General features: G+C 40.6%; 1 protein-coding gene across 2 annotated transcripts in view; it reads left to right on the top strand.

The window, feature by feature from the left end:
* The window catches only part of NUP58 (nucleoporin 58), a 34,119-nt gene extending 31,496 nt beyond the window's left edge, over positions 1 to 2,623 (top strand). For both annotated transcript variants that reach the window (XM_021530647.2, XM_021530646.2), the window contains exon 16: positions 665 to 2,623. In XM_021530647.2, coding sequence (XP_021386322.1) covers positions 665 to 834 — 170 coding nt within the window. In that variant the 3' untranslated portion in view covers positions 835 to 2,623. The remainder of the gene's footprint in view (positions 1 to 664) is intronic.
* The last annotated feature ends 9,649 nt before the right edge of the window (positions 2,624 to 12,272 follow it).

Genomic DNA, 12,272 nt, shown 5'->3' with positions numbered 1-12,272 from the left:
TTTACCTTGATAGAAGAGGGTGAAGGAGTTAAAATAGCACAATTTGCTCAGCCAGTCATGCAGTTTTTGCAAAGCTTTGTTTCCAGCACTGTTTTCTGGTTTATCATAAGGGGTGGTTTTAAATACAAACAGTTTGGCAAGGATTTTTTGAGCCTTTTCTGCCTTACATTTAAGGTGTGGTCAGTGTTATAAAGGCAGGTGAAGGTAGCCAAGGCAGTAGGAGGAAGCACTCCAACTCCAGCTTGCCATTTCTCTGCTGTGAGTGAAGTAAGTGGTCTGTGGTCCACCTGTACCTGCTGCCTTCCCCCCCACCAGAGGAGTGCACTGCATGTTTATGCTGAAGACGTGAGGAATTATGGTTCATCTGTTGTACAGTTTCAGTGGGACACTTGTGTGCTACTCTTGTACGGGTAATGCTATAATAGACTTGTGATTTAGGATATAATTGTTGGTACTCACCGAGGTAGTCTCTGTTAGTGCTGCATTTTTCAAGTTGCCATGGCAAGTCCAAGTGCTTTAGCAATGTGATTTACCATTGTTAATCCACATTGATATAAAGTGTTACAACTGCTGGATAAAGTGGCTGGTGGTAAAAGCTTCAAGGAGAATGAATTTACAATCATGATATAACTGATGTTTTAAAATATTTTTCCCCCCCCATAAGGCTTTGGGAGCTCGACTACATCTGGGTTTAACTTCAGCAATCCTGGTATCACAGCATCAGCTGGCCTGACGTTCGGGGTGTCTAATCCTGCGTCTGCAGGCTTTGGGACAGGAGGGCAACTTCTTCAGCTGAAGAAACCTCCAGCTGGAAACAAGCGAGGGAAAAGATAGGCACCCCTTTTAGGGAGGGGGAAGCGCATCAACTTTCTTCATCTTAAAAGTCTATTTTTGTAGATTGATACATCAATTAAATTGCATCCCAGGAGATTTATAAAAATTTTGCTACTTTTCCCTAGTGAAATCATATTGAACAGCTATTTTCTTGTGAATAGAAATCCGTTTATGTATTTTTATTTTGGGCCCTAGTTTTAGAAATGTTCTATACTGCATTATTATTAAAGAATCTTGTAAAATCATCTATTTAACCTAATGTTAGTAGCAGAATATTTTTTGTTAATAAGCTTTATACCATATGAATATATGCATATTTGTTTTTTTTGTACAGATAAAATATATTCTAGTCCAAATACTAGAGTTCATATCTTCTGTTCCTGGATATGGCCTTTAAATCTACTTCAGGGTGTTTTTGTGTATATGGATGTAAATATATACAGTACAGTGCACACATCTGTGTGTATGTATATGTATATATATATATGTATAAAACACAGATGTGCATACCTTCCCCCATAGATCTCCTTTTCTTTGTGTGTTCAGTTTCTACATGTTGCCTTGTGGTCCCATATCTTGATGTTCTTAGGAATTTCAAATTGTGGGTCCCAGGCTGTGTCATCATAGGTTCTGTGTTTTGTTGCTTAAAACCAGCTGAAATACAATGTTTACTATTTCATAAAGTTTGGTAGGTAGTGATTAGTAGCTGTTTTGTTTTTTTTTAATCTTGACCCATTTAGCAGCCAACTCTAAAGAAGAATCTGAGATTTTGACGCAGACATTTTATAGGTAATGTTCCCAAACTGTTGTATTTTCTTTTTTTCCTGAGCTGAAGAGTAGGGCACTGCCAAATTCCAGCTGAAAGCTCAGGATGCCACAAAGTCTGTGTGTAAACAGGAGTTGTCAGGCTGGATGAGCTTTTTCCTGCATTTGGGAGAGATAAGATGCACTGTCCTAATGAAAACCCAAATTAAGTGTTACAAACCCAAGTTGCTTCATGAACTTCTTGTCAGCACTGCCTTAAAAGCAGTTGGGCATCTGCTTTAAAACAAGGTATAGTACAGTAACTTGCTGTTCAAGAACAGAAGGAGGAAAATGATGTAATTTGAAGGTTAAAGCTATTGCAGCAGTACTTTGTGAATCTTACATACTGTAGCATCATAGCTTGTTGTTCTGCATCTCCAATTCCGTGTGCACTAGGAATATCCAGGAAAATATCTTAAGAAGGAAATAATAGAGCAATTGATTCTTTGCAAATAATGATAACCAGGTTGATGTGTGAGCATGAAACTTCGGAGCCAAGTTGATTTTATGTAGAGGTTTTGTCACTGGCTTTCTATTGTTGAAGTATTACTACCATTTTGTATGTTTTGGAAGTGTCTGCATTCAGCAGTGATTACTCTTTGACAAATGTTTGGTTTGTCACTTAATCTGATAAAATTAAGGAAAACTGAGCACAGAATTCTTCACTTTTGTACTTGTATGTTATTGCATCTTTGTGAGCAGTCTCTTAGGAAGGGATATGTGGTTTTTTTAATGTCACAGAAAAATAAAGCTTATGGTTTATTTTGATTTCAACCTGTTTTTAAACTTTTACTGGGCTGCAGTCAAAACTGTAATGTTTGTATTTCTTTGTTACTGCTTTTCTTAATAGTTAATATGTTAAACCACTGGACTCTTATAATGTATTAATTTGTGAAACTAATTCTAAATGTGTACTGTTTGTCCATATGTGCAACTTACCATTGTGCAAACAATAAAACAATAATGCTGTGATCCTTGTAATACATACTTGCCTATCTGAGAGATCATTTCCTGTCATTCTCCTACATTATAGGAAAAACAAAAACCTTATTGGCTAATATGTAGAACTGTTCTTCCTAAAATTCATATAGTGCTGAATTGTTCTTGCTGAAGTTAAGGCCTTGATCCTGGATTGAAAGTGTGGAGGGAGAGGGGGCAGAGGGAGGTGTTGTATTTTGCGGAGTTGCTAGAATTCCTTTGCAGTGCACAATGTAAACCTGGATCATGGTGTAATGTAACACAGCACTAGGAATGGCTTTGTAAACTGGGAAACAGTCTGTGCCTGTGTTCTTTCTTTTCCAATTAAACAGCAGTTGTCCTTAATTTAGCCTAAGTGAAAAAGCGATTATATAATAGAATAATCACATATAGTAGTACAAACTAAAGTCAGAATGGGATTTGAAATAATTATATTCTCAGATTATTACTCGGGTGTTGAATTTAGCCATGAATTTTGGGGATCAGCACTGTAGACACTTCCAAATTATTTTTCACCCCAATTTAAAGACATGTTAATATTATTAGAGTGTAAAATACAAATGCATTCAAGGTGTGGTTTGGTTTCCTACAAAGCAGGTTAAAAAACTGACCTATATTTAAACACCATGAAATTAAATCAAATCTAGATTATCTGTTCTGTAAAGAAAGAAAAGTCTGGTCTGGAAGAAGGTTCAAGTCCATGTGGACGACATAGGTTTTTGTTAGTTTGTACCTTGTTGTACAGCTGTGGTATAAATTTATGTATGTGACCTCTTTTTTTACTAGAAGTAACTTTGTTTTTCCTTCAGCATTCTCCCTACCATGAAGACAGCAGATGGGAAAGAGCTATGCCTCAGATTGCTTGGTTCAGGAACCTTTCTGATCCAGAACTTTCTTGGCGCTTGCACGTGTCTCTGTTTCTGTCAAATCAGTTAGGTAGACACTACCCGTAACTACTTTCTTGTGTATTGTGAGGGAGGAGATTGAAATAAGGTGGAGTAGGTCAGAGTATCTCTGTGCAAAAATTTCCAGCAATAAATTATGTACTTTTGGGACTAACTGCTGGGATTGTGCTGTCAGGCTGTTTCTCTTCCCTCTCATTCAGTACCTTCCAGCACTGTGGCTGCTGTTTCCAGACACTGATGGATGGTTAAAGTATCATGGTCATTGATTGGTATGGATTCTCATGGAAATGGGCACCTGGGTTTGGGGAGGGGCATGACACGGAGTTGATGCCTGCAGCAGCTCTGGAAGACAGCAGTTACCCACTGCAACACTGTCCATGGAGCTCCAGCACAGCCGTATGATCCACCTCCACTCAACTAGGCTGGTAGGTTCCTTCAAAGGAGGATGGAGGTGTTACAGGGATGAAATGTGGGGAGAGCTGAGGGAATGTAAGGCATAAGGCTTACTGCTGTGAATGGGATAATTCATTTTAATTCAATTTGGGATCATTTCTTCTGAGCTCAATGTTGAATGTTCATCAGGTGGCCGGAGGCTGCCAGTTACATACTGCCACCACAGGACCCTTGTGGGAGTAGCTGTCATGCCGCATGTGCAGTGAAATGGTCAGTGACCTGCTGTCCCACTTAAAGATCTGCAAGTCTGTGGGGCTGGATGAGTCCACCCAAAGATACTGGAAGAGCTGGTGGAAGAACTGACTGAGCTACTTTTACTCATTTACCAGTGGTCCTGACTACGCAGGGAGGTCTTGGTTGACTGAAGGTCAACAAATGGAGCACCTCTCAAGAAGGGCCAGAAGAAAGATCCAAGGAACTACAGGCCTGTCAGCATGATCTATCTCAGTGTTGGGAGAGGTCATGGAGCAAATTATCTCAAGTGCCATCATGTAGCATGTGCAGGACAACCAAGGGATCAGGCCCAGCCAGTGGGTGGGGTTGTGAAGGGCAGGTCCTGCTTGACTAATCTGATCTTCTGTGACAAAGTGACAAGTTCAGTGGATGAGAGAAAGGTGGTGTGTGTTTTCTGCTTGGACTATTGTATTTGACACATTCTCCCACAGTGTCCTCCTTTAGAAACTGGCTACTCATGGCTTGGACAGGTGCATATGTATCAATAGTAGTGTTGTCAGCAAGACCAGGGCAGTGACTGTCCTGTACCCAGCACTGGTGAGGCCACACCTCCAATCCTGTGTTCAGTTCTGAGCCCCTCACTCCAAGAAAGACATTGAGGGGCTGGAGCGTGTCCAGAGAAGGGCAACGGAGCTGGAGAAGGGTCTGGAGCACAATTCCTGTGAGGAGCAGCTGGGGGAGCTGGGGGTGTTTAGTCTGGAGAAAAGGAGGGTTGGGGGGACCTCATCACTCTCTGCAACTGCCTGAAAGGAGGGTGCAGCCTGGTGTGTGTCAGTCTCTTCTCCCAGGCAACAAGTGGCAGAACAAGAGGAAATGGCCTCAGGTTGTCCTAGGGCAGTTTTAGTTTGAATATTAGGGAAGAATTCTTCACTGAAAGGCTTGTTGTCAAGCGCTGGAACAGGCTTGCCTAGAAAAGCACTATCCCTGGAAGTGTTTAGAAACAATGTGGGCTTGCTACTTAGGGACACGGGGTAAGTGGTGAATGTGGCAATGCTCGGTTAATGGCCAGACTTGATCTTTTCAATCTAAACAATTCTGTGACGAGATTTGTCACCCTTTGTTTCCTTGTTGTAAACATTTTCTGGCACACTTTTTTTTAGGGTGGTAGAATTTTGTTTAACTTCAATATTTGAACAATCCTTCTGACCCATTTGACTCCTGTTGCTAGGAGGTTTGTTATTAATGCTTTTTTCACTCCGCCTCAGGAATTTAATCTTTATAACCCATGGCTGCTGTTAAACGCCACAGTGAGGAGGTGAGTAGGCTGTGTGTTTCATTAGCTTTGTTTTCCGTTTTCTCACCCTTTAGAAGTAAGGCAATTCTAGCATGTTATGAACAGGTTATAATTAAGTTTGGAAGCTTCTACAAACTAGAAGAGCTTCTGGTTTGATTTTACTTTTGTTTGAGTATAGATCAGCCCCCACCAGGATATTGGGTCATTTCTGTTGAACAGTTGTATGGAAAACTTGGAATATATATTCCTATGCTAAATAGGTCAATAACTGAAGAGGCAAAAGATATGTACGTTCAATTAATGTTTCCTAGACTGATGGATTTCTCTTTTTTCTTTTCTCTTTGATGCAGGGGTCACTGTACGGCATATGCTTGGGTACCAGCAGGACAGCAATTTATTAAAAAGTCGTGTAATTGCTTCCAAAATAAAGTTCTGATTAAAAGCTGGCATTTAGCTCCTGTCTGTATGTTTAATATGGCACTTTTTGGTAAGAGGATATGCTTCTGGGGTGATGATGATCCTGGCCACAAAAGAAAGCTAGGAGGACGATGTTTTGATCAGTCATTGTGCTGTACTAAAGAGGGAAAAATACACAATTGATGAATATTCAAAGTCAAGGATTCAAAATTAAACTTTATTATATGAAATATGAAAAATACCATGTCCTCTTTTTAAGAGGAGAAGGGGATAAATTCTCATGGTGGAAAAAAAATGGTGACAGGCAGCTTGAGTAGACCAGATTGAGTGAAACCTTGGGGAAAAAAGTATGCACAAGCTGTGTAGAGTTGGGTAGTCTATTAACTCCATTGTTAAGTACCTAAGTAGAAGCTACCCTGAAGTGAAAAAACACCCAAACCTTCTCATCCTGTTAATGGTGTTAGCATTCCTTCGCTGTTGGGGCTACCGTTATTTCTTTATTAACACACATAAAAGGAATCTGACCTTTAAGCGTAGACACTTTCACTGTGGTTCTGTTTGGGGATAAGGTAAGACAGACGTGATAAAGCTGTCCTTACTGGGAAAAAAAGTCCATCTTTCAAAACAAAGTTTGCATTGAGTGGGCCCAAATGGTAAATGGAAGCAATGGCAGTGAACAGTTAGTCCTTAGTAGTGTAGGGACATCTCTCCATCTCTGCTAGAGACCACTCGTTTTGTGAGAATGTGTGGGGGAGTGATGGTGAGCATACCTGTGTGTTACCACTGCTGCCTTTGGTGCAGCTGTGTGTGGCACAGCCCTCGAGAGTGTTGCCTCCTTTAACAACTATGGGGGTTCTGATTCAGCACTGGGTCAGACAAAATGAATGGACAGAAGTGATAAGGAAGGTGCCAGCCTTAATGCCATGGAAACCAGTCTTAGTAATGCACATTATATCAGTCTCAAATAGGAATTGTCTTTTATCCTATTTTATTTAGTTGCTGACTGAGGAGCAGGAAGATGTTCACATACCTCCAGCAGCCAAACCAGAAGCATGCCTTATTCCCACGGATGAGGAGACCTTTGGCTGCTACCTAAGCTTGTGTGGTGTGGACCACAGAGCAAAGCTCTTACTTCATCCCATGCTGGTAAAGAGAAGTTGATGCTGAGAACTGCCCTGAGACCAAAGAGGGAAGGCTTTTAACATTGCTTATGTTGGCTTTGGAGGTGATGATGCTGTCAGTGCCAATAGCAACCTCCCACTTATACTGGGAATGTGAAAAAGAGGCTGGAACTGCAGAAAGGCTGTAGAAATTTATTTTCTGTAGTGGAGATGCAGGTCTAATACAAAGGCATATTAGGTTCAATTTATACTTTATTAGTACAAATATTTAGCTAGAAATTCTCCTCTGAGTAATTTGTCATTTTACACTTGAGAATTGTCACCTTCACCATCACTTCTCCCCATGACTTATTTCTAGTGCTGCATCAGCTGCAGCTTGTTGCTCTGTCACGGTGATACCCACATTGGGGTGGCATCAGGGCTTGCCAGGCTTTTAAGCTGCTGGAAAGTACAGGGGCAGAAAGGAAAAAGGGTTAAGATCCTGTGTAGATGGATGGCGATATCAGTCCACCAGTGACAGATATGGTAACAAAAAAACCTAACACTGCTGCAGAATGCAAGATATATAATTTAAAGTTAGCTCTGGGAAGTGGAGGGTGGGGCAAAATTCCAATGCCTCTTTGGCAGGCTAGATAATTGTTGATAAAATAGGAATGATTCAGGCAAATACAGTCTTTTTGACTTCTTTTCTAAGCAGTATTAAAAATGTCCTGATCTAGAAAATAGAAATATTGTTAATTTTCCACAACAAGTTGCTCCTTCTTGCCTGTCTGCAGTAATAATCCCTATATAAACCCCCAAACTTCAAATTTAGGAGCACTAGGACCTGTTGAGAAGATAAGAAGTGCTTTTTTTTCTTGCTAGAACCTCACTGATTTCACTGCACAGGCAAAAAATGCAATAAAAGGCAACAGCTGTGTAGTGATGCTATTTCTGCTGTACAGTGCCCAAATCCTTGTCTTGCACTAAGGCATTAGGAGATGAACAACAGTAAATTTCTGATTTTAAATATCTTTAGTTTTCTCTTCTTGCATTTCATAAAATGCTCATGCTTTGTGCTCTGCACAGCATAAGCTGAAGTGTGAATGTGGAAAATTCCTGTGCTTTCCTGGGGTTTTCTTTTTTTAGTTTAAATAACTTTTTAATAACAATGATTCATTGTCAAATTGACCAGCCTTACGGTGAGGGCAGACAATGAGATGATGGATTTAGTCCACATGTAAGTCTTCCTTTGGTTTTTGTCTGAGGAGTGGAAAAAAAAAGACTAAAATTCTTTCCTTTTCTTCCTAGTAGCTGGGGTGGTTGGTTGGAGCAGAAGTAATAAATCAATTAGGAAACAGCATCCCTTTCAATTTGAAGCTGTGCACATCAGCTTTGTATCCAGGCTTTTATATATTGTACAACAATCTGTTGTGTCTGCAGCAAGTGGAAGCTCCAAAAATCAATGCGCTAAGACTCGAGGGAGAAGAGCCTGACGTTTGTATTAATCAAGGCTGGCTGAGTAGCTGGACGATGCTAACAAGCTCCCCTAAAGCTCTGCTCCGACTGGGCTGTGTTGAAACTGGGGGATGTTTTTTGAGTGACAGCCTCATCCTGCACTCGTGGATTTGTAGGGAAATGTCCCCCCAGCACCCGGAGGTGCTGTTACCCGCTCACCTCCCTTCAGCCGCATCCCCAGCCCCGTTATCAGCGCAGTGGTGCGTTTTGGAGCCAGACGGGCGATACGGGAGGTGCCTGTGCCGGCTGTGATAAGGCGGTGCCAGCACTGATTGCGGCTGTCACTGCGTGTGCTGAGAGCGAGCACTCCCAGCAGGAGCTGAGCTGTGCCTCCTGATGTGCTCAGTGTCGGTGCAGCCGCTGCGGATTCACAGCCCAGCCCCTGAGGAGTGTGCTAACTTCATATTCCTTCATTCAAGGCTATTTTTTACAATCCTTTGCCTCATTCTGTGACTGGGGTTGGGGTTTTTTTTATTCCCTTGGGTCATCTTGATCTAATTATTCTCCAGGAAATGAGAGCCAGTAAAAGAAAGCCTTTTGCTATGAATACATGTGTATTTTAAAATGGAGATATTAAATATGTTCCCCAAGCAGAAATAAAAACCAGTCCAGCTTATGCAATCAATACCAGAATTGGAGTGGCCGTGTCCACCCTTAAATGTACTGATGGTGTTTAAATTATACTTGCCACAGGCACACTAGTATAAAAGGTACCTAATAACCAGGTCGGGAAGAAAAGGAAAGGCTACTAAAATAAGCTCATATATTCTGGTAACTATCCTCACCTGGGAAATTTTGTTGGTATTACCTGTCAGTATGGATTGCAATCTCAAATTCAACAGTTCTCCATACAAACTCCACAGTACAGTTTCAGTCACACTACTCTTCTCACTAACTTCACATGGGGGCAGCAAGGCATTGCTTTAGCAGCAGGAAATACAGTTTTGCCTGAGAAGTGACTTCGCTTGTATAAATGGACAAGATGCAGGGATTTCAACTCCAAAGTGATTTGTTTCTAAGTTTAAAAAACTACTGTTTTCAAATTAACTGTTTTAATTCTGCACAATCAGAATGAACTCCTTTATTTTGTGTTACCAGGAAGAAGAATCTCTGCTGTTGAAGTGTACAAAAGCAATAAAATTCATCTCTTATAGTAAGCATGACCTGACTTTTACATGCCAAGTCATCTAAACAATAGTACCATGATGATGAGTTCTAGCTGAAGACTTCAGGCTATGTTTAATTTACAATTCTGGTCTGCAATGTTGTGGACACAACAGAGCCAAAGTAGAACCGAAGCAATTCTAGAATCCAGATTGTCAAGATTCCTGATAAGGTTACAAAATTGTTTGACAATAATGATGTAACAGTAGGTGTGTGAGCTAAATGGAATGGGAAAGTACATATATGCCTGTTTGGCATCCAGGCCTGGGCAATGGAAAGCAGATAATCTTACTTGTGCCCAAGTGACAAGACCATCAAGAATGAAACTGGAAATTCCACAGAGGAAAAGAAGACAGTATCTGTCTGCCATCTAAATTTTATCACCAATGGGTCATAAAGAAAAGAGACTAGGAATTGCTGCCAGTTTTGTGTTCTCTCTTAACATCAAGGGAATGTGACAAGCTACAACAGAATGGGTTGAAAATTCCATAGGGAAAACAAAATGTCCCTAACAGTGAGAGCCACTTACACACCCACAGAAGCTCACAACAGCTTGGAGAGTCATGTTACAGGGTTTTCCTTTTCCTATCCCAAGGAGAGGCTCCAAGCAAAACCGACAGAGATACAGAATAAGGTGAGACGTTTGTGTTCCTGTGTTATCTTGGAGAATTTGTAGAATAGACACCCAAAGGGGAGGATAGTGACTGTTGTTTCTTGCTTATTGTTACTGTTTCCACTTATTTGTCCTTTCTCCTCTTTCCTTCCTGTCCAATGTGTGCAGGCACAGTCAGCCCCAACAAATGATTCTGGTACCTCGCTGTGAATGGCTCAGCAGCTCAGAGTCAAGGTGGGGTGTCCTCATTTTTCCCCTCTCTTGAACTGGGAGCTGTTCAGAATGAGACATATGATTTTATATTATCTCTCTTTTCATGCCTTTTCTGTTGTCTTTTTTTTTTTTGTTTTTGTTTTTGTTTTTGTTTTTGTTTTTGTTTTTGTTTTTTTTTGAAGCAGGAGCTGGTGTATTTGTGAAGAATTTTAGCACATGAGGTGTGCCAGCCCTAGGAAAGCAAAGCACCGTGCTCTGAAAGCACAGAAATACTTTTGAAAAATTTCCATCTGGAGGGAGACTGTAATATGGAGAGAGACAGCTGGAGAGAGACAGCAAAAACGCCCTTGTTACAATAAGGAGAATGCCTGTCAGTGCAGTGACTGAATGAATTTACAAGGTAAGCAGATACCAGTGTTAGAGAGCCACTTAAACATATGGTGGCCATTATCCCACAGCAGCTCTGCCTTCAAGGATCAGCATCCAGGCTGGACAGTGGTGCAGGCAGCTGTGCCACAGCTCTGTGCCCAGGCATGCAGGGGTGCAGGTACTGCTCTCACACAGCCAATGCCACAGCCCCTACACTGCTGCACAGGCAGATTGCAGATCAGAGCATTAAAAATTATGTGGAAAATGCACTTCACCTGTTTCACACAACTAGCAGAAGTGCTTTTAAGTCTTATTTTCACTGCTCTAAGAGAGACAATTTTTCAGGACTAGCAGAACAGCAGGTGAATTCTTCAAATTCCCAAAATAAAAGATTTTATTTGCTTTCCTGAGATCATGCATTTGGCTGGACAGTGGCAAAGAACATTTCTACTGACCCTCAGGCCTCAGAAAACTATACCTGGTAGTAGTATTACAAATTCAGAGACTTTAAAAAAAATAATAAAAGGAAGTTTAAGCAAATAATAGAGATTTGTAGACTATGTGATCATTACTGAATACATGTAGGCTTTAAAAATATTTTCCCCTCCACCAACTATGTGTTATTTTAATTATATCTAAAAGTTGCGCTATGCTTCGTTTGATGGGATGTGATGTGTTTAGTGTCCTACAAAATCTGGGATAGATTTATTTTACATTGAAATAGATTGAACTAATATAATGAGATTGTTTGACATGGGAAAGCAAGTGAAAAAGTCTCAGAGTAGGAAAGACTTGTTATATTTATGTGTTTCCACATATTTTGGTTATAGATTTTTTGTGTGCTTTTAAATTTTAATCATAGGGATATTACCTGATCAGCTTGTAAAGACAGTGAAAAAAAACACCCCAAACTCCACTAATTAGTCTATTGCTAAACAGGATCTAAAGCATTTTGCAAAGTGCCAAATGTTTTAAGTTTCACAAAAGGATAATGAGGTACACTATTATCTCTGCTATTATCCAGGCAAGTTGAGACAAATCCTGAGCTTGAATATATAAAGTACCTGTTACAGATAATCTCTGCAGGGGATCTGATGCTGATGTTTTGTTATGATCAAGACTCCTAGTTTGGAGTACAGATTAGATTAGATTAGATTAGATAGTCTGCTTGTAACCTCTCTTCTCATAGTCTGGTTTTGCTATTGAAAGAGAACCACCTTAGTGAGTATCAGTGAACCATCAACTCAAAGGATGGGACTGGGAAAGTATTTTGCTTGCCACGTATAAAAGACTCAAGAAGCTGCTTTTCTTATTATGAAAATGTGTGTCTAACCTAGATTTAAGGAAAATGATCTCGTAGGAAGAGCTCTGTGAATGTAGGCATTTAACAGCTGCTGTGCTGTCACTTGTGGCTGCCAGACATCCAAAGACAGGTC

The sequence above is a fragment of the Lonchura striata genome, chromosome 2 (genome assembly GCF_046129695.1).
Source record: "Lonchura striata isolate bLonStr1 chromosome 2, bLonStr1.mat, whole genome shotgun sequence".
Classification (NCBI taxonomy): Eukaryota; Metazoa; Chordata; class Aves; order Passeriformes; family Estrildidae; genus Lonchura; species Lonchura striata.
The sequence above is the reverse complement of the archived record's forward strand: the minus strand, read 5'-3'. Positions and strand labels throughout refer to the sequence as shown.